At 47.2% G+C, this 21,989-nt stretch overlaps 1 protein-coding gene and 1 pseudogene across 11 annotated transcripts in view; both read right to left on the bottom strand.

Annotated features, from left to right (window-relative positions):
* Nucleotides 1-724: 724 nt before the first annotated feature.
* Nucleotides 725-21,989, bottom strand: part of Rbp6 (RNA-binding protein 6) — a 509,349-nt gene continuing 488,084 nt past the window's right edge. For 8 of the 11 annotated variants that reach the window (XM_077652967.1, XM_077652959.1, XM_077652964.1 and 5 more), the window contains 4 exons: nucleotides 12,470-12,523; nucleotides 10,398-10,507; nucleotides 7,450-7,537; nucleotides 725-4,063 (listed from right to left, as the gene is read on the bottom strand). In XM_077652967.1, the coding sequence (XP_077509093.1) occupies nucleotides 7,496-7,537; nucleotides 10,398-10,507; nucleotides 12,470-12,523 (206 nt within the window). In that variant the 3' untranslated portion in view covers nucleotides 725-4,063; nucleotides 7,450-7,495. The remainder of the gene's footprint in view (nucleotides 4,064-7,449; nucleotides 7,538-10,397; nucleotides 10,508-12,469; nucleotides 12,524-21,989) is intronic. The other 3 variants (XM_077652966.1, XM_077652968.1, XM_077652970.1) reach the window with 1 other exon arrangement.
* LOC144119520 (uncharacterized) lies at nucleotides 1,472-7,456 on the bottom strand (annotated as a pseudogene).

Here is a 21,989-nt window from a genome sequence, read left to right as displayed (position 1 = left end):
TTCAGAATATAATTATTCAAACTGATATTTTCCAGGCAGGTAATCAAAATGTCCCATCATCTGATGGCAATGAACTGTCAAGTAATTACATAACGATGATCATATGATACATCACAGATTTTCCTGCCATGTTTTGCAGCAGCTATAATTGGCAAAATTTTTGACCTTAGATATATAACAAGCAACAAGAATGGTACTGAAACTAGTAAGTAAGGTGAAAGCACACAATCTGTACAGCTTGACTAATGCATGTGTCTTAAAGAAAAAGGTTGAAGGTTGCAAAACAGTTCAGGAGAGGAAACAAAGTGATAATAGCTGCGTGATACAAGAATTCTGCTTTTGAAAATTGCAGTGTAAAGAGAAGTCACAGTAAGTTACATATATTGTTATACTTTGATTAGCACTGTTGGAGGGGGCAGAAAACTCGTATAAGAGATGCACACTAGCAATGTTTTAGTAATATTTTTTTTATCTCACTGCATATTTGGATGGTGCGTCTATTATTAGGTGGTTCTTTGCTATCATGTCTCCAAAGCATTATGCAGTCAGGATATTTGAAAGAAAAGATAATGGCCATGAAGAGGAGGAGAGTCATAATCATAACATCTTTGCCAAAGCCCGTGCAAGGGTGTCATGTGTGGCACAAGATTAATAGACTGGAGAAAAATAAAACATGAGGTTGGAAGTGAAGCCATAAACATCAACAAGGGATTTCTTGTGAAAATGTTGAAGTCAAGTTTTAATAAGAAATGGAGTAAAGAGCATGCAAAGACAACTGTGTTGTATTGCTTTTTTGTTTTGTGTTTTTTTTTCATTGTTTACGAGCTGCTGGTAGAAGCAGTGTTTTGAAATTCTCAGTAATACAACTTTCGTATCACTCGTGACAAGCTATACGCACAAGGTTCTACAAGCATGTCAAGGTTTCTTCAAGGGTTTTGGTATGCTTGTGTGCTTGGAGCGACAGGGAAAGGAAGACACAAGTTAAAAAAGACGGTGACTTGAAGCAGGTATACAGTCTTGGTCAGTTAACAAATATACACACTGGCTATTTGTGCAACTCATAATGTCTAAAAAAGTTGTCCAAAAGTGTAAAAAAATTCATGGAAAGAGAGAGCAACAAAGTTATGCGCTGCTTTTAAGCAGATGTGACAAATGATAAGTACCCGTGTAAAATGGTATAGTTACTGTGAAACATGTAAGACTATGCTTCTCTATAAAGACACCAATCAGAGTTGAGCTGTTAAAGGAAGTAGTACTGCTATAAGCACATTTTTTTTTTTTGCAGCCCTACATGTGTAGTGAGTACACACAGTTAAGCAAGTCTGCTTATGATTATTTTCTTCAACAGTGAAGATGCCATGAGCAGCTTAAAAAAATAATGCATTATGAAGAGGGAAGATACCGACTGAGGAACAAAGGACAAAGAATATAAGTCCTGTGCAAGAATGAAATGTAACGACAATAAATTGGCTTAATTAAACTTATTACATGCTGCTCTAAAGAAGAATGGCCAGCTGTATATACCATAAACACTGCATGGTTGCAGCTTTTTATCATGTGGTAGGGAATAAACCTCTACAGAAATAATATAGCATAGCTCATTACTTCTTGCCAAGTTTCTTTCAAGCCTCAGTTTGAATTTACTTATTTGTGAGATGACGGTAAAAAGTGAAAAGGGATGATAGCAAAAAGAAACACATTATTTAATCAATGTGGACACTGCCACACACTCTTATAGCAGCTACTTGAAAGGGCAACAATTATGTTTAAGCATTCCACAGGGCATGCATCTATTGAGGTGAAATAAGCTGCAATGCCTGCTTTAGGGCTGTGATGGTTTGAACCTGTGTTGGAAGAAAAGTAGAGCTCTCCAATTATTTGCATGCAACTACTTCAAAAATGGAAAAAGAAAACACTGTTTTCCTCCGGTGGGAAGAAAGTAACACAAGAAAAGTAACTGAAATGGGCATCATTGCATGTGTGCTTGCACACACTGCTTAGTGACAGTGACAAGATGATGTGGCTAGCTGCAAAATAGCCTTGACTTCCATCTCCTATTTCTTGCTCATGCAGGCCTTATTTCTAATATTTCCTGCGCATTTCTAAGAGACTGAAACCGAGTGTTAGCCTCTTACGTAATCAATATTTTATGCCATTTATACACAATAAAAAGTGCACATGTACATGCACACTTGAAGAAGAATATAAAAAAAATGTAAACAACAACAATGCAATGACGCACAGCGCTTTCATGGGATTGGCGCAGCATCACAGTTAAAGACCCGCAACAATGGTGCCACATATGCACACACATGCTCACGCACACACACACAAGAACATGATGGGGCTTTCAGAAAAGACTGAGCGCACAGCACTGTGTTTTCATTCTCCTCCGCATTGCGATTTTGCAGCAGACAAAAACGGGCAGCGGGGAGGCAAGACATCCAGGGGAAGTGTCAAGAGAGAGACTGATGGAGAGAGAAAGAGAGATGGGTGAGGTGTGATCACGTGTGAGTTAGGACAGGCAGGGAGAGATATACACACATCAAGAGCGACAGAACATGTCTGTATCAATCACTGGTAGCGCAGCCAAAGTTGCTGAGCACATTTAGAGAAACACGTGGATAGCCAACAACATTGCCAACACACAACATAACTTGTTCGCCTGCCACCCTCTTGCTAGGTGCTTACGATGGCACCTTTTACTAGGGAGAACTGCAGGCCAATTGATAGTGACCTTGTGAAACATTAAACACCCAAACAGGCTGCATGAGGGCTGCTATCGGGTAGCATCAAGTAAAGGCTACCTGGTTTACTGTTGGTAGTGATATTAGTCCCTTTGGCTTAACAAGCCAGTATCACCGTCAGGACGTTACAAATGAGAACTGCTCTATTCAAGATTGCTCAACACTATCAAGAATAGCATTTCCCCTTTTGTTTACTATATTGCCAGAATGTTACCAACCCTCCAGTAATTCAATTTTGTCATGCCAATATTTTGCATTTTATTTTTTGTTATTTCTTGCACTCTGAAGAAACATGGCGTTCAGTGACTCGTAAAGCTCAAAACAGCTGAACAATTATGGTGAGTTGTGAAAAATATCTTATTGCTCTGTTTCCCGATGATCTTCGTTGCAATGAGAATCTAGTAAAAATCATTTTCATGCCTGTGTACAGTAGGCTACAGGAGTTACAGCAGGAAGTCAAGTGTTGGGTAAGATCAACGAGCAAAAGTACTCGAAGGGAGTTCTAAAACAAGATAGGTACAGCAAGCAGCACATAAGTGCAGAAACAAACCGTACTGAAATTGCTCCTGCAATGCATGTTTAAAAATGCATCTCACACTACATTCTCGACAAAATAATACATCCTACAAATGCAAAAGAGAATGTGTTTACCAGAAAGAACAATTCTTCTATGCCATTTGCTTTTGCGGTCCTGTGGAGTTGTCATGAAGGTAACTAATTAGTAACAACAGCCCATTTGAGTGCTCAATGCTCTAGCAGTGTGTGAAGAAAGAGAGGACCCGTGACAGCACGTATATACTTCTCCGACGAATAAACAAGAATTGGCGGAGAAGAACAGATGACGCACGTCATGGCCTGTACACGGAACGAGAAACAGCCGTTTAAAAAGGGGGCAGCGGAGGAGGAGCATGCGCTCGTGTGCGTGAACGAGAGAGAGAGAGCGAGAAAAAGTCGTTGTCATACAAACAGCAGTCTGGCAACAGTCGAAAGGAGTCCCTCTCTCTCCCTTCACCGGGAAAGGAGCGAACGAATCGAGCAGGGGCTCCGCAGAGGTCGCAGCAGGCGCATTCGAAGGGTGGCCACCGCCGGTGCGAGGCCGGGGAAACAGTGCAAGCGTGTGGTGTGGTGTGTGCATGTCGGCAGCCGGATCATCGTCTCCGGGTCGCGCACACGCGAACGAGGGCGATGGGGATGGCGGGCTTTGCAAACAGGAACAGGAAGCCAAAGAGCTGAAAGCGTCGTGCCTCTTCTTTTCCCCCTCTCTCTTCTGGCTGCAGTCCACTCGAAGGTTCCTCGGCTAGGACCAACGACTTCGTCTGCGAGAGAAGCGAGAGGCACAAGTGCTATAGTCGGATACAACTTAAGTCTGCAGTGAAGCTCCGCCCACATTCATGACCGGCGCACAGAATTCCTCCACGACAAAAATGTAGGCCGTTGTTAAAACTTCTCTTGTCACCTAAACAAGAAGCTAACCATGAGAAAAAAGTTATAAGCTGTAGAATTTTGATACCTGGCTTGTTTAATAAAGTCAAATATTAAAAAGCTGATTTCGTTCACTTTTGGGACTGGCTAGCGGAGTAATACAGTACGCCGCGGACCGTGGCCCAGTGTTAACAACTGCTGTTTTTTTAAGTTGTATCCCACTATAGCGAAGTCCTATTCTAGGGAAAAAAATAAAGCTCGTTGCGGACGGCTCAGCAGCGAATGGTTATATGTCCTAGAAATATGCTCGATGCTTAACCCCCTCCCACACATAAAACAAAGTAAAATAAATAAAAGGAGGCTTGTCTTCATAAACGCTAGAACAATGTGGCCCACTCTAGAGAGCACGCAGCCCGACTAAGACAGCGTGTGACATTTCTGTCGATTTGTTTTTCCGAGCCTAGGAAACTTGACCGAACGATGTGCTCAAGAGCATCTGTGGTGCAATGATCTAGTCTATTGAAAGCGCAGCAAATGAATTTCAATTAAAAAGGACTGACTCGCTTCCACATACACTAGGAGGCCGATTTTAAAGCTATAAGATTCGAGAGGCCATCAATTGCAAAATATTGGCAACGCAAACATAAGTTTGTCAGCTGCCTTTTACCAGTAAAAATTAGCACCTTCGGCTGCAGGCGCAGTGCTCAACGTTTCTCGGTTTATGCGACTATATGCCCGGTGTGTCTTGCTTCGTGTACTTACGTATGTCTACTCTCAATATCGTAACCTGCACTTTCGCGCTCAGAGCAATAAAACTAGGACACGCACAGCTTAAGCCTCTGCATGTCCACATAGGTATTTTCTAGTTATTAATGTCCAGTTATTTTCTGCACTCTTTTCACCGACAAGAAATTTCAACAATTAGCGCATTCCGCGCATTTCATGCCGTCCATGTTAATCCTATACGTGTACAAGGTAATGTTTTTTTCTGCGATGCCAGGCTGCATTGGAAACCAAAGACGATGTCGACTACTAAACTGTACTGGTAAGTGTGTGAGCTATAGGCTTGACTAAAATCCAGAGCACCAGTGTGCTGAAGCTTGAAAGTTACTGCGGTATCAATTGGGTCGTCGCAAGCATTGAATGCGACATTTATGCAGCCTTCGTCCTTTTTTTCACGACAAGCTGGCTTTGCTGCAATACTACACTTAATAAGGAGAAGCTATACTCCTATGCGTCAAGGAAACAACCACGTGAAAATTTGGACGTGACCTAGCTCTCCAGTACAGGCGCAAAAGAAAAACGCCCCCTTAGCCATAAATAGTTTTTCTTATCTTGTTCCACCAGGCTATGCAGCTGGCGCACGCATCAACAGTTTAGAATTCTTTTTATTTGTATATTGCGACAGTATGCCTTTTGACATAAAGAGATTCAATGTACGTACACTACTTTCGAAGATAACTGCCGTGGCAGCCTTCCGCTGTATCGCTCTCGAAACGGGGAAGATTTACGAAGGACAGCTCTTGGACGGAGTGGTGAGGGAGGGAGGTGGCGGTACTATTTTCTCAATAATTTCTTGTAACTTTCTCCGCCAAAACAAAATAATAAATTGGGGCCATTGTGGCTTTCCACCCGCGGCGGTGGCTCGGTGGTTAGGGCGCTCGGCTACTGATCCGGAGTTCCCGGGTTCGAACCCGACAGCGGCGGCTGCGTTTTTATGCAGGCAAAACGCTAAGGCGCCCGTGTGCTGTGCGATGTCAGTACACGTTAAAGATCCCCAGGTGGTCGAAATTATTCCGGAGCCCTCCACTACGACACCTCTTTCTCCCTTCCTTCTTTCACGCCCTCATTTGTCCCTTCCCTTACGGCGCGGTTCAGGTGTCCAACGATATATGAGACGATACTTCGCCATTTCTTTTCCTCAAAAACCAATTATTATTATTATTATTATTATTATTATTATTATTATTATTATTATTATTATTATTATTATTATTATTATTATTATTATTATTATTATTGTGGCTTTCCCACTGAATAATCCTTGCTCGACCCAGCCTCCTCCTCAAGTCTATTGCTGCTTTCAAATGATTATGATAATAGCTCTGACACATCCGTGTGCGAGGTGCTCTGAGTCTAATTCCTCATTCAGTCCTTAGCGTAATAAAGCGCATGCCGCCTAAGATATTTTATGGCACAAGTACGCTGTGTTTACAACCTCTTAGGCGCGTCCAAACCTTCTTTGTAATTAAGGTCTGATTGCTCACAGGAAATTTCCTCTCCTCACCTCTTACTCTGCCGCTTACGCGAAGAACCATATGCGCGTCCACAAAGTAATAACAGCGCCCCTCTGTATTGAATGGCTGTTGGCCGCACTGTTTCGCCGTAAGCAAGGTTCCTTGAGTGGCGTTGACGACGGTCACAAGAAAAAAAATGGGCGGCCGCAAAAACAAGCAAAGCAAAACAGTATGTGGTCCAGAGAGGGGAATCAACCACTCCAGCTTCAAAACCTAAGAAGGAAGCGCTGCAAATAAGGATGTACAGTGGCTGTCATCGTTATCGCTAAAACGCGAGCGTATTCTTTCCGCTAAGACACAGACACTGGTGTTCACGGTTAAGATGATCTTCACTGTACCATCTGCTTTCTCCTTCTATGCCTGTGACTGTGACAGCTCCCTTTGTAATCATCTCGGAAATAAAGCCGCCAAGTTCTGACGCGCCTGTGCGGCTGATGAATCAAAGTAACAGATATCTGGCATCCTGCATCCAGCACTTCCGCGTAGCGGTGCAGTGGTCATAGGTGACAGTGCTGAAAAAGTTGTAAATGCTGTGTGAAAATTACGCTGCACCTTTAAGGGAAAGAAGACAGCTGTGCGTATATGAGCACGGCAGAGTGCTCCTGTGCAACTTCTTGGACATACTTGACAGCAGGACCGCCGCGGTGGCTCAGTGGCTATATGGCGCTCGGCTGCTGACCTGAAGGATACGGGTTTGATCCCAGCCACGCCGGTCGAATTTTGATGGGGAGAAACTGCAGAGGCCCGTGTACTGTGCGATGTAGGTGGTCGAAATCTCCGGAGCCCTTAACTGCAGCGTCCCTCATAACCCGAGTTGCTTTGGGACCTTAAACCGCCATAGACCATACTTGGCAGCTGCGTACGGTTCATGTATTCTCAGAAGAGTAGGTAAAACGAGCGGGAAAAAAAGACAAAAAAGGAAAAAGCAGCGAGTAATTTCAGCAGTTAGCATGTAATTTCAGTTGCGCGCGTATGACACTCACCATGCATTGCCTAGGAACAGTAGAGCGCGCAGAGCAGAGGGTTCTTTCAGTGGTAGCCGTTGGTGAACGCGGCTGCCATCAGTGGGCCCTACGAGGACAAAAAGGGAGCGAAAAAATAAAGTAAAAGCAATAAGAGGCAGTCAGGAGGTTGGCGTCGCATGGTTGCGAAACAAACTAGCGACGAGGCATACAAGTAATTTCACTTCAGTAGCGCGCACTGCTGTTACGCAAAGGGCGTAAACTGCTCACGAAGCTGACCGCTCAGGTATGTTGAAACTGCAATCTTCGTTAAAATTACGGAACTTAACAAACGGCAGGTGAGAGAGAAAGTGGAAGGTGTTCAGGTTGATGCAGAACCCATCTATGTTGTGTAACGCGTTTTTTGACCGTCGCTCGCGCGCATTTGCGGCGAATCCTTAATAGATGACGACAGCTGTGCCGGTATCTGGTTGACGGGGTTAAGTTCAACGTCCGCGCACTGGGTGCTGATGCCCAGCGAAGTGAAAGCTGATGAAGTAGCAAGAGACGTGGCAGGGACGAATTGGTAAATTAGACTTGAAGGGACACCCAGGACCACTCCTTCCTAATTTTGTTCTTTGTAAAAATCGGTTCTGTGGCTCCTTCTGGCTATATTATGAATGTCCGGCAGCAAAAGGCACATTTATTGCCGCGAAAGTTTGATATAAAAACTTTCCCGCCGCTCGATTCAAGCTTGCGGCGTCAACTCCGAAGGCGACTCCACCACTCCGTGATCAAAGTTTGGAAGCGGACGGCGGGGTTGCCTAGCATCAAGGATCCACAAGAAAAAAATTATCAGGCGATCAGACAACGTGTTGCGGCATTTCTGCGTCAGTATTGTGATTTTAGTTTTCGCTGTTTCAAATTCGCATTCAATATCAGCCTTCTAACTGCGCCAACCCACCGCGATGGCTCGGTGGTGAGAGCGCCCAGCTACTGAGCCGGAGGACCTGGGTCCCATCTCGGTCGCGCTCCCGTTAGGAGTGCTACGGCTGCACACCCCCTCCTTTCCTTTTCCCTCGCTCTCTTTCGCTCGCTACGACGGCGGCGGCTCCGACACGAGCGCTAGTTCCTCTTGTAGAAGTGCTAATGCAGCACGCCTCTGCCTCCTCTCGCAGCTTCCTCCCTCATTCCTTAGCACTGCCCTCTGCCCACACAACCCTCCGATCACAACGCCCACAACAGATTTTTTTAGAAGCGAGGGCCACACTGCTAACGCAGAGAGAGAGAGAGAAAAAAACGTGTTGATGCTCGGCAGTTTGCTTGCGAAAACAGCCGGGGATGACACCACTTGCACATATTTTTTTTAACGTTTCCCAGCCTGTAAAAGCTCTGTTTTTAGTGAAAGTAATGTCCTTGTCATTAGAACGCGGTAGTCAATCGATTTAAGCCAAGTTCAATTTGCCCTCAATATCCCTTTAAGCTATATTAGGTGACAATATGCCGAAGAAACAGCGTGTTTTGTGTGCCTCTAATTTCGAGTAATACGAAGACGAAGAAGAGAGGTTTAAAAATGAAGGGGAAATAAAAGTAGAACACATCGTTTTATTCGTGCTCCACATGTCAGCTGAGAAACCATTAAAACGTGATCGCAGCGACCGCAGGCACACATCCCCTCCGAACATGTGGCACTCTACGGGCACTTTTTCTTGAGCTCTGTGTTTGTAGGAATGACACTCCTGGCTGCGCCCATCCCTACGCCGCTCGCCGCCTCTATTCGCGACTCTGAGCAGTGTTGTAGGCGTTACCGAAAGTAACTAAATACGTTACTCGTTACGCTAAGAAAAAACGAACGCGTTACCGCCCTACGTTACCTACAAAAAAAAAGTAACGCGTTATCGTTACCGAAAAAAGTACCGCACGTTACTTTGCCGTTACTTCATGGCCATAAATTTTAATTAGTGCATCATCGCCTTAAAAACTCACGATAACAATTTCATAAAGCTCATACTTCACATAAAACTTCTAGCTCAAACAACGATTTTGCCAGAAATCCTGGTTTAACGAGAATACCTTGCACAAATGTGCAGGAGCTTATCAATGTTATTGTGGCCTAAAGTTACCTGTAGAGTTACATGTGATGTATTCTAACTCTGTGGCACATGGTGAAGTCATTTTCTGAATGTGACATTAAACACAAAATGGCACTTCATCATCAATTCGAACTTCACAAAGAAAAGATCGCAGAACTCTTAGCAAATTTACAGTAATTCTGAAAAATGTGATGTTCCAAAATGCTCGGCATGTTTCCACTCTTTAGAGAGATGTGTGTTTGAATGGTTCGGGAAGGGGACGTAGGTGAAGGTAAGTGTGTGAATTATTTATTTATTTATTTATGTATTTATTTATTTATTACTTCAGAATACTGCAGGCCACTGCTTGGCCCAAGCAAGAATGAATTTACATTTGTTACATAACCAAAAGAATAAAATTGTACAATATTAGCAGCACACGGATACAAAACATACATATAAACAATATTAGCAGGTAAGTAGACAATGTAACGCATCAGAAAAATTTTGTGCGTGTTCGTGCACGTGTTTCGTGCTTTATGGCTATTGTATTTTTTTTTAGTTTGGTGCGTCGTCAAGAGCAGGTGTTTTCTGGCATGCATGCGAGCCGCAACAGAAGTCGTCGAGAGCACTTCTGTGTTTATTTGCAACGCCAATTTAGGTGCTCTGCGCTTTTTTTTTTCTAAAAAGGGGGCGGAGTCGGGGACAACTGGAACAAACAGTAATTAGTAACGTAACACCTCACGTTACCGAAAAATGTTAACGCAACTACGTTACCCGTTACAGTTCCCGGATGGTAACGAGTACGTTACTAAGTTACCGAAAAAAAAAGAACGCGTTACTGGTAACGCCGTTACTTGTAACGCGTTACCACCAAAACTGACTCTGAGCACCGTTTGCCGCTATGCGTGCACTCACCATGCTCACGGTGAGCGGAGGAAATCCTGATGGCTGGGGCGACGTGGCCTGCACGTAGCTGACGCTGTCCTGGCTGGAGCTGTACATGTCCATGGGGCCCGGGCTGTTCGCTGTGCACGAGAGATGAAGGGAACACACACGCGCCGGTAAGCTGTACGACGCACTCTTAAATGCGATTTATGACCATACATTGCACATGCAAAAACGCAGCGTGTCGAATAAATACAGTTGTTGCTGTTCTATTTTTTTTAACTCTTCCCAGGGCGTTGCTGTCCATGTTTGTGACTCGAGTAAGAAGTGATTTCGGCTGTAGCTATGCTGACTGCCAACTGCACTGCCTGTGTTCTTGTGCTCCGGTTTATCACAGTAATGTGACGACTAGGCCAACTGAACACCCTTGTTCAGATGCATGCCATGCACACGTTCGGGAACAAACACGCTAATGACCAAAAGGAGCTAGATATGGCCGAGCTTCACAAAAAAAGATTTAGTGTAGCGATGGATATATACGCGAGAAAGTTGAAAGCGCGGATTGAATGCGCCTTTTTTTTTCTCTACGTGAAAATAAATTCCGGATACGTGAAATTGATTCCGTTGGCCACATAGAGTAAGCCGAATTGAAACATATGTTTTGATTAAGACTGATTTGTAATGAATGAGTTCCGGTAAGCGCATTCTTGCGTAACGAGGCTAGCTTGGATATTTGTTTTCTTATTAAGGGAGATACCGAAAATAAGTAGATCTAGATAGCCTTCTTTACACTGCGTGCGGTAGCAGGATTTGATTATCGGCCACCACCTTAATTCTGTCCAAGTTCACAAACACATACCTATGAAGGACAAAAAATGGAACCAAAATTAATGCGCGCAAGAAACTTTTGTGCGTTTTTCTGCCGCAGGATTTGTACTTAATCCACGAAATTGGTGGCGCAACCTACATCAGCAATTGTGTTTCACTTGCTGCTGCCAGGAAAAGCTCATACCTGAAGATCACAGGTGTGACAGGCTTCACATATCGCTCTGTGAGGAGCGCGCGTAACGATAAGTCTGCTGCTGAAGCGCGTCTCACCACGACCCGGCAAAAACGTCACATACAAGAATAGAGTGCGCTAGCATACTCTTCGTTAGCTAGCGACACTTACTGAGAGGAACAGCGTAAAAAACGAGTGACCAGGTAAAGAAAGAGACAGCCGGGCGCTCGTCCATTACGAAACCAAGGTCACCTGGTTTGAAAAACACGCATCTGGGTCGCATGACACGTGGTAAGACGCACTAATTTGCAACCTCAGTTTAAGGATAGGCCAGTATTGTTCAGGTTCTGCTGGATTGCTTAGTTAAGAATAAGATTTAATCTACTCGCTCTCTGCCTGTGCTCGTCCAGGCAGCCATGGAGAGAATCTGAAGCTTTTGGTGTGACTGCAACCTATGACGTCACGCTTCTAGCCCGTCGGTGTGGCGTTTCAGTGAACGCCAAAGTTAGTTGCAACTGTAGACGAAAAATAACGCCAGCAAATGTTCTGATAGCAAACTGTGTGCCCGTTAACGCGGAACTTGGAATTTCCACTCATAATTCTACTCTCAGAATTTCAGATGTCCGTTTTGGCTCAGAATTGGAAATAGAACTATACTCCTTTCTTCTTTCGCCCTATGCATGCCACGTCAGTTTTAAACAGGCCGGACAGCTTGACTTCATTAGATCAGCGAACCTTTTTGCAATTGTTTAAGCATCCTCGCCATCCATCATGACACACTCTTTTATGCCATTAGGCAATAAACATCGTTTAAAAAAAAAGGATGAGCTCCATAAACAATTATAGACCTTCTCAGTGGTCATCATTACAGCTTCACCCGGAATCACACTTGGCGCATGCAGATTGCGCGCAATGCTGCACAAATAGATGAAAAAAAAAAAAGAGGGCTAAGTCTCGCCGCTTGGGAATAAAATTCGTAACACATTATAAGTTTCTTTTCAGTCATCTCATTCCCTTGCACCCTGTTCGCAGCCAAGTGTTAGTGTGGATTACGGGCGTCGTAGAGGGTTACGGGCGTATGGGAGGCAACAGGACCAGGTACCTGAGAGGGCTTGTGTTAGTAGAGGCGGCGACGTCTGCTGTCCGTTGAGTTCCACTGAAACAGCAACAGAGGAACACAACCGCGGGGTGAGAAAAAGCGCCGCGGCACATGCGTCGCGTTGGGTGCGCCTACCCGTGGCCAACGCGGCGAAATCTAAATTTAGAGTCGCACCTAGCGTAGCAGAAGCCTCGGACTCACTGTCGCGGATTTTTTTTGAAGTGTCACTGATGACGCCGCGAGCTACTGCACTAAAGTATACTGTAATCCAAATTATTTGATCATAAAGAATGCAATAAAGATGCATAACAAGTTCGTAGCGTTTGCAGGTGGATGATCGTTTGCAAATCGTTAGGCAGTTTTACACTGCAGGTAGAACGCCAAAAGTATTTAACGTTTCAAGGCAAGCGTCGTGGAAGTTCTTTATACTTTGCACAGCGGGATTTCAACGAAGAATGTAAGGGCTGTTCAAGAGGACGATTACTCGATGCGACCGCACGTCTGCTTGAACTACGTAACGAGAGGACCTCAACTGCGCAAATAGAGGAAAAAAAAACATTCCCCGAGACTCGTGCTTGTCGTGCAAGGACCTGTGCCGTTTGTTAACTTCTTAAGCATTTAAGAGTACGTCAACAGGCTGCAGACTACAGGCAAACTGCGCTATGTGACAAACACTCACTAGTTTCAGAACCTCAAGAAAGAAATAAAGAGTTGACACTCAGTACTGGTCTTCAAATTCTGATGAATGAGTGCTTTTTGTACGTCAGAAAAGTTAAAATGAGGTATACAAATTGCTTTCTTGCGTTGCGATGCGAAGGAAATTAAGTTAGAAGTATATGATTGCATCACGAAGACAAAAAGATAATAGAAGGTTCACAGCAGCAAAAACGAAAGGGCTGAAAACTCGAGACTCGAAATTCGAAGTACTCGGAATCGAGTTTCTCAGTTACCCTTAAAGGCTCTGAACTTTTCTCCACAATTTTTACAGCGCCACTGCCTACGAAATCATTAGGCTTCCAAGAGTAATGAGAACTTCACTTCCGTTGTTAAATTTGACTCATTTAATGCTTTATGCGTTCATCGAGCCAGGACAGTTGTGGATTGGCGCGAATCGAAACTGGAGATCAAGAAGCTAGGAGGAAACAAGGGAGAAAGATGTCCAGAGTTTTCCATCTGCCAAACGCGAGCTCCACCCCAGCATCGCTCCTCAGATGTGTGGAGCGGAGGGATGTACTCTGGGTCAGCATCAGGCTGGTTTCCTAGAACGCTCTTCCATAGCCGAGGCTTTTTCAGCTTTCCCGCGCCACACTGCCACGTTCAAGATTGTATTATGCAGCGCTTGACACCCTGTATTACTTACAAGTCTTACACTTCATGCTGCCCAAGGCTCCACATCTCTCTTCTTTTGCACCGTCGAACGCACACGTTAACGTGGCAGTCTCGCCCTGCCAGCATGCAGCTTTATTACGAGAATATCCCGGAACTACAACTATGGCGAAAATAATTAAATGTATTTGGTGTAGCTTTATTTGCGAGAATTTCAATCACCGGAATCGAAGTACCCGAAATTTATCTGTGGAATTCCGGGAGAAGAAGAGGCAGTGCGCCAGAGTAATAAACTTTGTTCACTGCAAAAGGTCTACGCGGAGTTTGTGGGAATTTCGCAATGCTGTACCCTTCTCTGGCCAGCGAGGCGCGCCGGGGAGACGCAGGAAAGTGGACGCTTTCTTCCTTCCCCACGGGCGAGTAGCCAGAAAGTCAGCTCGAGAGCGCTTCGCCGCCTCCTTCCTCAAATCGGTCGCAAGCGCGCACCACCAGGCGCCGCCGGAGTGGTCACTGATTGGCCGAAAGTGACAACGGGTAAGTGCGCCGAGATCGGTGGCGGGTACCGGCCGTGGCCGAGGGAGACTTCAACGAGCCGCGACAGCGAGATGACGTAAGGTAAATACTTCTTTTCTTCCCTCTTTGTTGTCGCCATCTTGCCGCGTCAGCCGTACGACCAAGCCAGACGGCAAGAGTCGTAGATCTAGCATCCAGCAGCCAGAGATTTTGGGAGAACCCATTAAACGTTTGGCCCCGGGCAAACCGTCCTATTCGGTGTTGCGTTCTTATTTCGCATTTCCGCTGCGTCGCCGTGAGAACAGCCGCGCGTGGTGTGCGATACCGGGAGCTCGGCAGTTCGAGGCCGAGACCTCAAAGGAGGCTTAACGACCTAGTAAGAACCCCCACAAGTTAAATGCGCGAATATCGCATCACTGCGGTGACTTTCCCCCGAGCGCGTTATGCGGACACGTGTAACGCGTGTACATGAAAAAAAAAATCGAAGCTCATTCGAACCTCTTCACCCCCATTACCCAGCCTCTCTCTCACCCAGTGACCTCTGCGCTATTCAACGCGCGCACACAATCACAAAAAGAGCTTACTCTATGGAGCTTCCGGTAAGAGTGGTGTGATGTCTGAGAATTCGAGCAAGGTTCTGAGAGAGAAAGAGATAGGCTATCCGTACAGCGGCACTCCAAATAGAACCAACGCTGAAGATCAATGCCTCGGGCGCCTGGCTCCAGCGAGAGCCCACTGGCTCTGCTTTGGCTCCAGCGAGAGTGACCTCTGCCTTTGTTAACGTACGAGGGTGGGCGGCACCCGTGTGTGCGAAAGGGGAAGTGCGCTTTTCGAGGGAGAGGAGACAAAGGAAATGTAGCTACGGCAACCAGTGAAAAATCCACCTCGTGTCAGCGGAGCTGGGGAGCCTCGCCAATCGGCAGGAGCTCCGGTGCTGGAAACAAACGCACTTTTAGGGTATCGAACGCCCCATGCGAGCGTTCTGGCGGAGCAAGTGACGGTGTTAACTATGCCAACGGAGCGGCCGTACGTTTCTGTGAAGTGCAGGGGACAATGGGCCGTGAGCACTCGATACCCTCGATGTATACACGTTCGATGCGATATGCTCACGATCAAGCAGCGTATTCTACTGATTCGGAAAGCGCAAAAGCAAACATATGTGTGAGCCGACGGAGTTTTGAATTGAAAGGAAAAAAAAAATAATGCCAAAGCTGTCTAGTACTTGCTACAATTTTATCTTTGGTTTCTCGAGCAGATAATAAGGCAACAACCACCAACAAACACAATGTAATGTGTGCCCGGGTAGAGATAAGGATCTACGAGAACACGTCTTAAGGTTCATTACCCAACTTCGTGAACCAAAGTCACTACATCGAGGCTTCTGGGACTCGAAAGCGCGCATTCTGTCTTTGACGTGAGCGCGTTTCACGTAGCGCCGGAGGCGAATAAACAACTTGATAACATGGTCGCGGAACACCGCTCCGTTTACTGCGAAAAAGAATACGAAAGTGTGCCCCCCCTAGCTCGCACTACCTCACACTAGCCAGCATTAACCTGCGCAAGTGCTTTGGAGCAATACAGTCTTTCACTTCGTTTGGAAACGATGTAACAGAACGAACAGAATTGGCAGTGTATCGCACTTACAGTAATGTTGTTAAGCATGTCCAAAGTCATTTGACAAAATGCGAGGTGGTTAAGTATAGAGACGCACCTAACTTTAAAAGTGACTCCATGAAAACTCGATTACTATTCGGAGCTACTAAACTTGCTACCAAGACCCTTTAGCTAGAAGCAGCCTCGGAATTCAGTCCGGCTTTCGGCAAGGAGAATTAAGAAGACCCGCTTTTCAGTCACTGCTTGCGAGCCCCCTGCTACGCAACGCGGTCGACCGACCTCCAACAGCGTGCCTTCCCGTCCATGAGGACTCGGTTCTACAGCCTCCCGCTCTCTCCACCTTCCTCCATCTCCTCCCGGCAGCAGTGATGGTGTTGTAGCCGGGGGTGCTTTTTCCCTGGAAAGCGGCGGGCGCACAAGCGCGATGGCGCGAGCGCGTATTTCGCGCCCAAATGGATTTCCGTTGCAAGCGCGGTCGGAGGAATCCATTCGCGCCTCATTCCCGGTGCCGGACAGGATTCCTCTCGGAGCCTCCGCGCCGGCGCCGCGCGGTTTCCGGTCTCGGACGGGGCCCGGGCTTCACGGCCCGTTGTCCGCCGCCGCCGCCCAGTGCAGCGTACTGACCGACCCGGGTGAGGCCTGCCTGCCAAAGGCAGCCAGAGCAGCTAGCAACGACAACGCCACACAGCGGCAGGAAAGCTCACGAATTAGAATATTAATGCCATTAGAAACAGCGCTACGCTGTGGTCATGAGGCGCAGTGTGGCGTGCAGGCGTACTAGAACATAGGAAGTGTCCGTCCGAACCCAGTGTGCACGGTGCTGTTCAATTTTTTCTTTCAAACAAGTCACCAAGTTTTAGTATAGGATGTTACAAACTTTTAGCTCTCATGTGATGGCCGTTAGTACCCTTTTAACTTGCTGAGGCGAGACCATAGCAACATTAGCAGTGCAGACAGCCGGATGAACTCATACAAACAGAAACGCTTAAATTTCATCAGGCGTTTGTTGTTCGAATTCCTTTCTGTCTACCTTCGCCTTTAGTCTCGTTCGTCTTGTTCCAAACAATGCACATTACGACATGCGTTCTAATAACTTCCTGGGGCGTTGTAAGATTTCCATGTACGCCAATTAATTCATGCTCGCCCGCTTCCCTGCCATTCTGGTTGGTTTGCCGAGCGCCGTTGCAGCGCCGCGCCTTGTCTCGGTGTTCATGTCCACCGCGGTTAGCGAGCTATGGCAGAGAATTCGTAATGCTCTACACAGTCCCGCACTGGTACGTCACAAAGGGAATATATCTCCGCTAAATGCGTGAGTTGCTCTCCGCACCGCGAGACGGGCGCCACCATGTTTCTTCCCACCGGGGCTAGTCTGACAATGCTGCGTGGTATTGCGGAGGCCGCGGATGAGTGCCATCGCCTGGCCGCAGGAACACCGACTCAGAAGCTCCAAGCACAGAGGAGCCGACCTCGAATTCCCTGCAATCGAAAGCAGCTTCCGCGCTTAGCATGCAGTGTTGTGCTCAGGTGCCGCGCTCCAACTCAACGCGCAGACCAGAAGCGACACAGTGTGTGCCCTCGGTTTACAGTAACGTTAAGAGAACGGAAGCGGGTTAATAATATCCTAGTCGAAATAAAGAGGAAGAAAAGGACTTGGGCAGGGCATGTAATGCGAAGTCAAGATAACCGCTGGCCCTTAAGGGTAACGGAGTGGTGGATTCCAAAGAGAAGGCAAGCGCCGCAGGGGGCGGCAGAAGGTTAGGTGGGCGGATCAGATTAGGAAGTTTGCGGGAATACGGTGGCCGCAGCTGGCACAGGACAGGGTTAATTGGAGAAAGACATGGGAGAGGCGTTTGCCCAGCAGTGGGCGTAGTCAGGCTGATGATGATGATGAGGCGACCAAACCATGAGGTAGGAATATTCACGCACAGGTGTCTACAGTTAATCACCTGGGCAAGCTGCCTGGTATTTACAGAAACGGCATGCAAGCCCGTTTCATGCACATAATATGCTCTGCAATTCTTCTGACGAAGAACTGAAGTTGTACGGCGCGTGTGTCAAGGCCACTCCTTCACAGATCTGGCCTGGCAGCTTCCCCACTGTGCCCTTTTTGTGCCGAACCTGAGACAATAGATCACTTCCTGCTGTTCTGCCGCCGCTTTTCTCATTTGAGGAAGCGTCTTTTGCAAATTCCATTTCATCAACTGGGCTTGCCTGTGTCTTCCGCGGTTGTTCTTTCCATTGGCGCTTCTTTGCTTGGACGAAGCGACAGGAGTGTGCGCTCTGCTGTGCAAAATTTTCTTCAAGAAACGCAGCGACTCCCATTCTAATTTCTTTTTCCTGATCTCTGTCAGTAAGACATTGCAACATTACAGGCACTGTGTACTATTATGCACATTAAGCAATTGTCCCGTCTTCGATCTCCAAGTTAACTGGACCCCTTTCCTTCCCTCTTCCAATCTATCAGACTACATACTATTTCCACTGCTTTTCCCGTCAAAAATTTCCTGTATCCAGTAATTAACCGCCTGTGTCTTGGCCACTCCCCCGTAGTGGGTATGTGCCAGCAACGTCTGAGGCCTTCCTTCCTTCCTTCTTTGGCAGTTATAACTGCCTGCATTTTGGAGGATTGCATGTCCACCGGTTCACGTAGCCTTTTTGCATAAATCTTCTTTTTGTTAATAAAAATTCCAGTATAGAGTCAGTGCTTCTATATGCACCTTCCTTCCTTCTTCGTCCTCTCGTTTTACGTTTTCGTACATCACGAATAATTACTGACTCGTCCAGCTTTCTATCTTACTTCAGCCAACCTGTGTAAGCTTGTCTTCTCACAATAATAAAAAAGAGCAGATATTAAAAGGAAAGGGGGGGGGGGGTTACCGTGGAAAATCAATAAGCACTAATTGCGTATATCCCTGCAAAGTAAGCTATGAACACCGCGTTATTTGGCAGAAGAACATTAGGTAACGTTCCAAGCGTCCAGACTCGCCCTGTCTACCGCCACACTGTCGCCTGTTAGGCTGGTAACTGCGTTAGCATCGTTCCTTAGCGACTGCGTTGCCTCTCAGCCAATTAGGGAGCGCCGATTCATTTCCTCGAACGCGGCACTGTGTCATCGGCGTAACCCAATAATCGTAAGAGGGGCTGCGAGCTTAGCGAGCGGACATAAATCTTTGCGAACGGATTTCAGCGACTTTGTTGCGACGCCCGCGTTTGACGCCAGTTGCAAAACGCGTGGGCCGAGAGCGCTGCAATTTGTTAAAAGAAAAATGCTCGCCCAGGCGTTGCCAGTGAAATTGCTGTGCGCACACAGAAAGTGGGCCAATACGACTAGTTCAACACCATTGATAGTGGTTCTGTACCACATAGCAGGAGGCATTTCGAAACACGGCTTCACGGTCAGTGGTACTGACGCGGTTAAGAGGAGGGTGTCATGGGACAATATATTGCGATACCCGCGATTATTTAATTTGATAATCCCTTAATGATCGGGCTTGTGAGAAAAGGAAATTGCCAGAGAACTGGGAACACATCACGAGCGCGCCGCCGTCATATTGTTGATCATAGAATTAAGAAATAGCGAAGGCCAACATAAGTCGAGTCAGCGTCGCCGCGCCTTCCCGAAAGCACATTTGCGAACGCATGAAGGCTCGTTTATCACGTATCTCGGACGGCCGTTATCGCAGAATGGGTGCTGATCATTGCTTTGCCCATCGAGTGAATGTCTTGCGATTTCAACACCAGCGCGAGCACATTGTCGCAAGTTGCAACCTAAGTGTCCTCCCGTCACTTAGTTTTAAGAAGCTGGCTCTGCCGCATTGTAAGTTTGCATGTGAGAAAGCTGCCTTAGCGGTGAGCACACATGATTTGTGTGCTGCAGTTCGCACATGCTATTCTTACTAGGCTGTTTTTTTTTTAAACGACACTTCGCAGATTCGGTGAAATTCATAATGGATTTCGATTCGGCCACGTATTGTCTTTTTTCTTCTTGATCGCTGTTTTTCTCGTAACTCATCTTTCATCTCCCCTCCATGTGCGCTTCCTCATCGCTACCCCTTACTTCCTTCGTAGGAACGACGGGAAGTCTTCCCCTCTTAAGAAATTAATCCGAAGGCAAGATAACAAGGAAATAAAGGGATCAACAACAAAAACGAAGCATCACTGTTTAGTAGGCGTTACACGTCAGCAAGTCATAATTAGCAACGGTGCACTGCTCGCTACGGCCACAGCAAAAAGGCTACGGTGAGTGCATGGTATGTGCGTGAGCAGGGACGCTATGGCTAGCCAGTCCATCACGCCTACTCCTTGGAGAGTGGGTAGCCGCTAGGTCTAAGGAGCTAGGGCACACGCACTTGCGCGTCTATTCTCTAAGGGGGGCACAAGTCCTAGACTACGGTCTCGAACCAACCTGCCTGTTGAACCTTTAACCAAATGGCGTGTGCGTGAAGTGGATAGCGGGCGAAAGCTCACACGCGGTCAGCACGCCGGCCGAAACCGAGGGAGAGCAACAGCGTCGGACGACTGGAAAGTCAAGACAGGCAGAACATCAGAAGTGAGACAAAACAACAAAAACGAATGTGAACAAGGACTAAATTGCGACTAAGCTACTGGCAGGCGTCAGAAATCGCAGCTACAAGCAACAAGAAAAGTGTTGACGTGCATTTTTGACCCAACTGTAGGTGCCCGCAATCAAACTGCAGTAGCCGCCGAAGCCGTCTCTTCTTTTTTTTAATAATCACTATGATTTCATTCAGATAACGCCAATCGTGACATTCATTAACTGTTCTTATACGCGGTGTCATGCCTGATTGAATTTAATGGCATGTATTGGCGTAGAAAAACAATACTGACGAAAATTTATTTTACGCTAGAGCATCGCGTGACAGGCCGATAAGAGTAGCGAACGAAATAGCTGGTCAGTCATGATCTATGCTCAAGAAACGCTTGAAAGTCGCACTCCGGGCTTCTTCATGCTAAATAAATTAAGTCGATTAATAAGCGGGCTTAAAATGCGTTTTGCAGCGGAATAATTCGTACGCTGTTGATCTATAGCATTACTAGAAATTCGGGAAAGTGGTCTACTTCACTCGTTTGGCCACCGAATGGCGCATGCAATAAACTACCGGCTCTAAATTTGGAAAAAAAAATGCTCTGCGGTAGCGAAGGTGCCATCTGAGAACCTCTTTGTCTGTTCGGTGCAGCATTAGACCTCTCGGCGACTGCGCGACGTATACGTCTGCGTGGGCACCTTGGCTGATACGCAGGACCCGAGCCGCGACCGCGGCAGCACGGAGGCCGCGGTACCGCGGAGCAGCACGATGGCTGGCCGCAAGCGCCTCGCCCCCGCCACCAGCTTTCGGGGGCCCGGATGGCCCGGGACCCTGTGTTCCCGGCCAGGGTGCTTCAAGCGGAGATCGCCCCGGAGCCCCGAGCCCTGGTCGCACAACCCGGGCCAAGGAACGAGCACCCTACCGCGCCGCCCTCCCCAGGAGCACCACCCCCAGAGGGCGTCGGGATCGGGGACATGACGATGGACTTCGATCTGCTGGGGGATTTAAAAGCGGCGAACAACAAGAGGAAAAGATGAGATAATTGCAGTCTACCGTCCGCTGAACTCAGGGGACGTTCAGCCTTTAGGGAGGAGGAGTGTGGGAGTTTCGGAGTGCCGTATCCTTCCCTGGCCGGCGAGGCCCGCTGTGGAAACGCAGGAAAGTGGACGCTTTCCTCCTTCCCCACGGGCTAGTAGTAAGAAGGTAAGCTCGAGAGCGCTGCGCCGCCTCCTTCCTCAAATCGGTCGCAAGCGCGCACCGCCAGGCGTCGCCGGAGCGGTCGCTGATTGGCCGAAAGTGACAACGGGCAAGTGCACCGAGATCGGCGGCGGGTACCGGCCGTGGCCGAGGGAGACTTCAGCGAGCCGTGACAGCGAGAGGACGTCAAGTAATTACCTTCCTTCTTTCCTCTTTGTTGTCGCCATCTTGCCTCGTCAGCCGCACGACCAAGCCAGACGGCAAGGGTCGCAGATCAAGCAGCCAGCGATTTTGGGAGAGCCCAATAAACGTTTGGCCCCGGGCAA

The sequence above is a fragment of the Amblyomma americanum genome, chromosome 2 (genome assembly GCF_052857255.1).
Source record: "Amblyomma americanum isolate KBUSLIRL-KWMA chromosome 2, ASM5285725v1, whole genome shotgun sequence".
In the NCBI taxonomy this organism is placed as follows: domain Eukaryota; kingdom Metazoa; phylum Arthropoda; class Arachnida; order Ixodida; family Ixodidae; genus Amblyomma; species Amblyomma americanum.
Note: the sequence above shows the minus strand (reverse complement) of the source record. Positions and strands in the feature narration are given on the sequence as shown.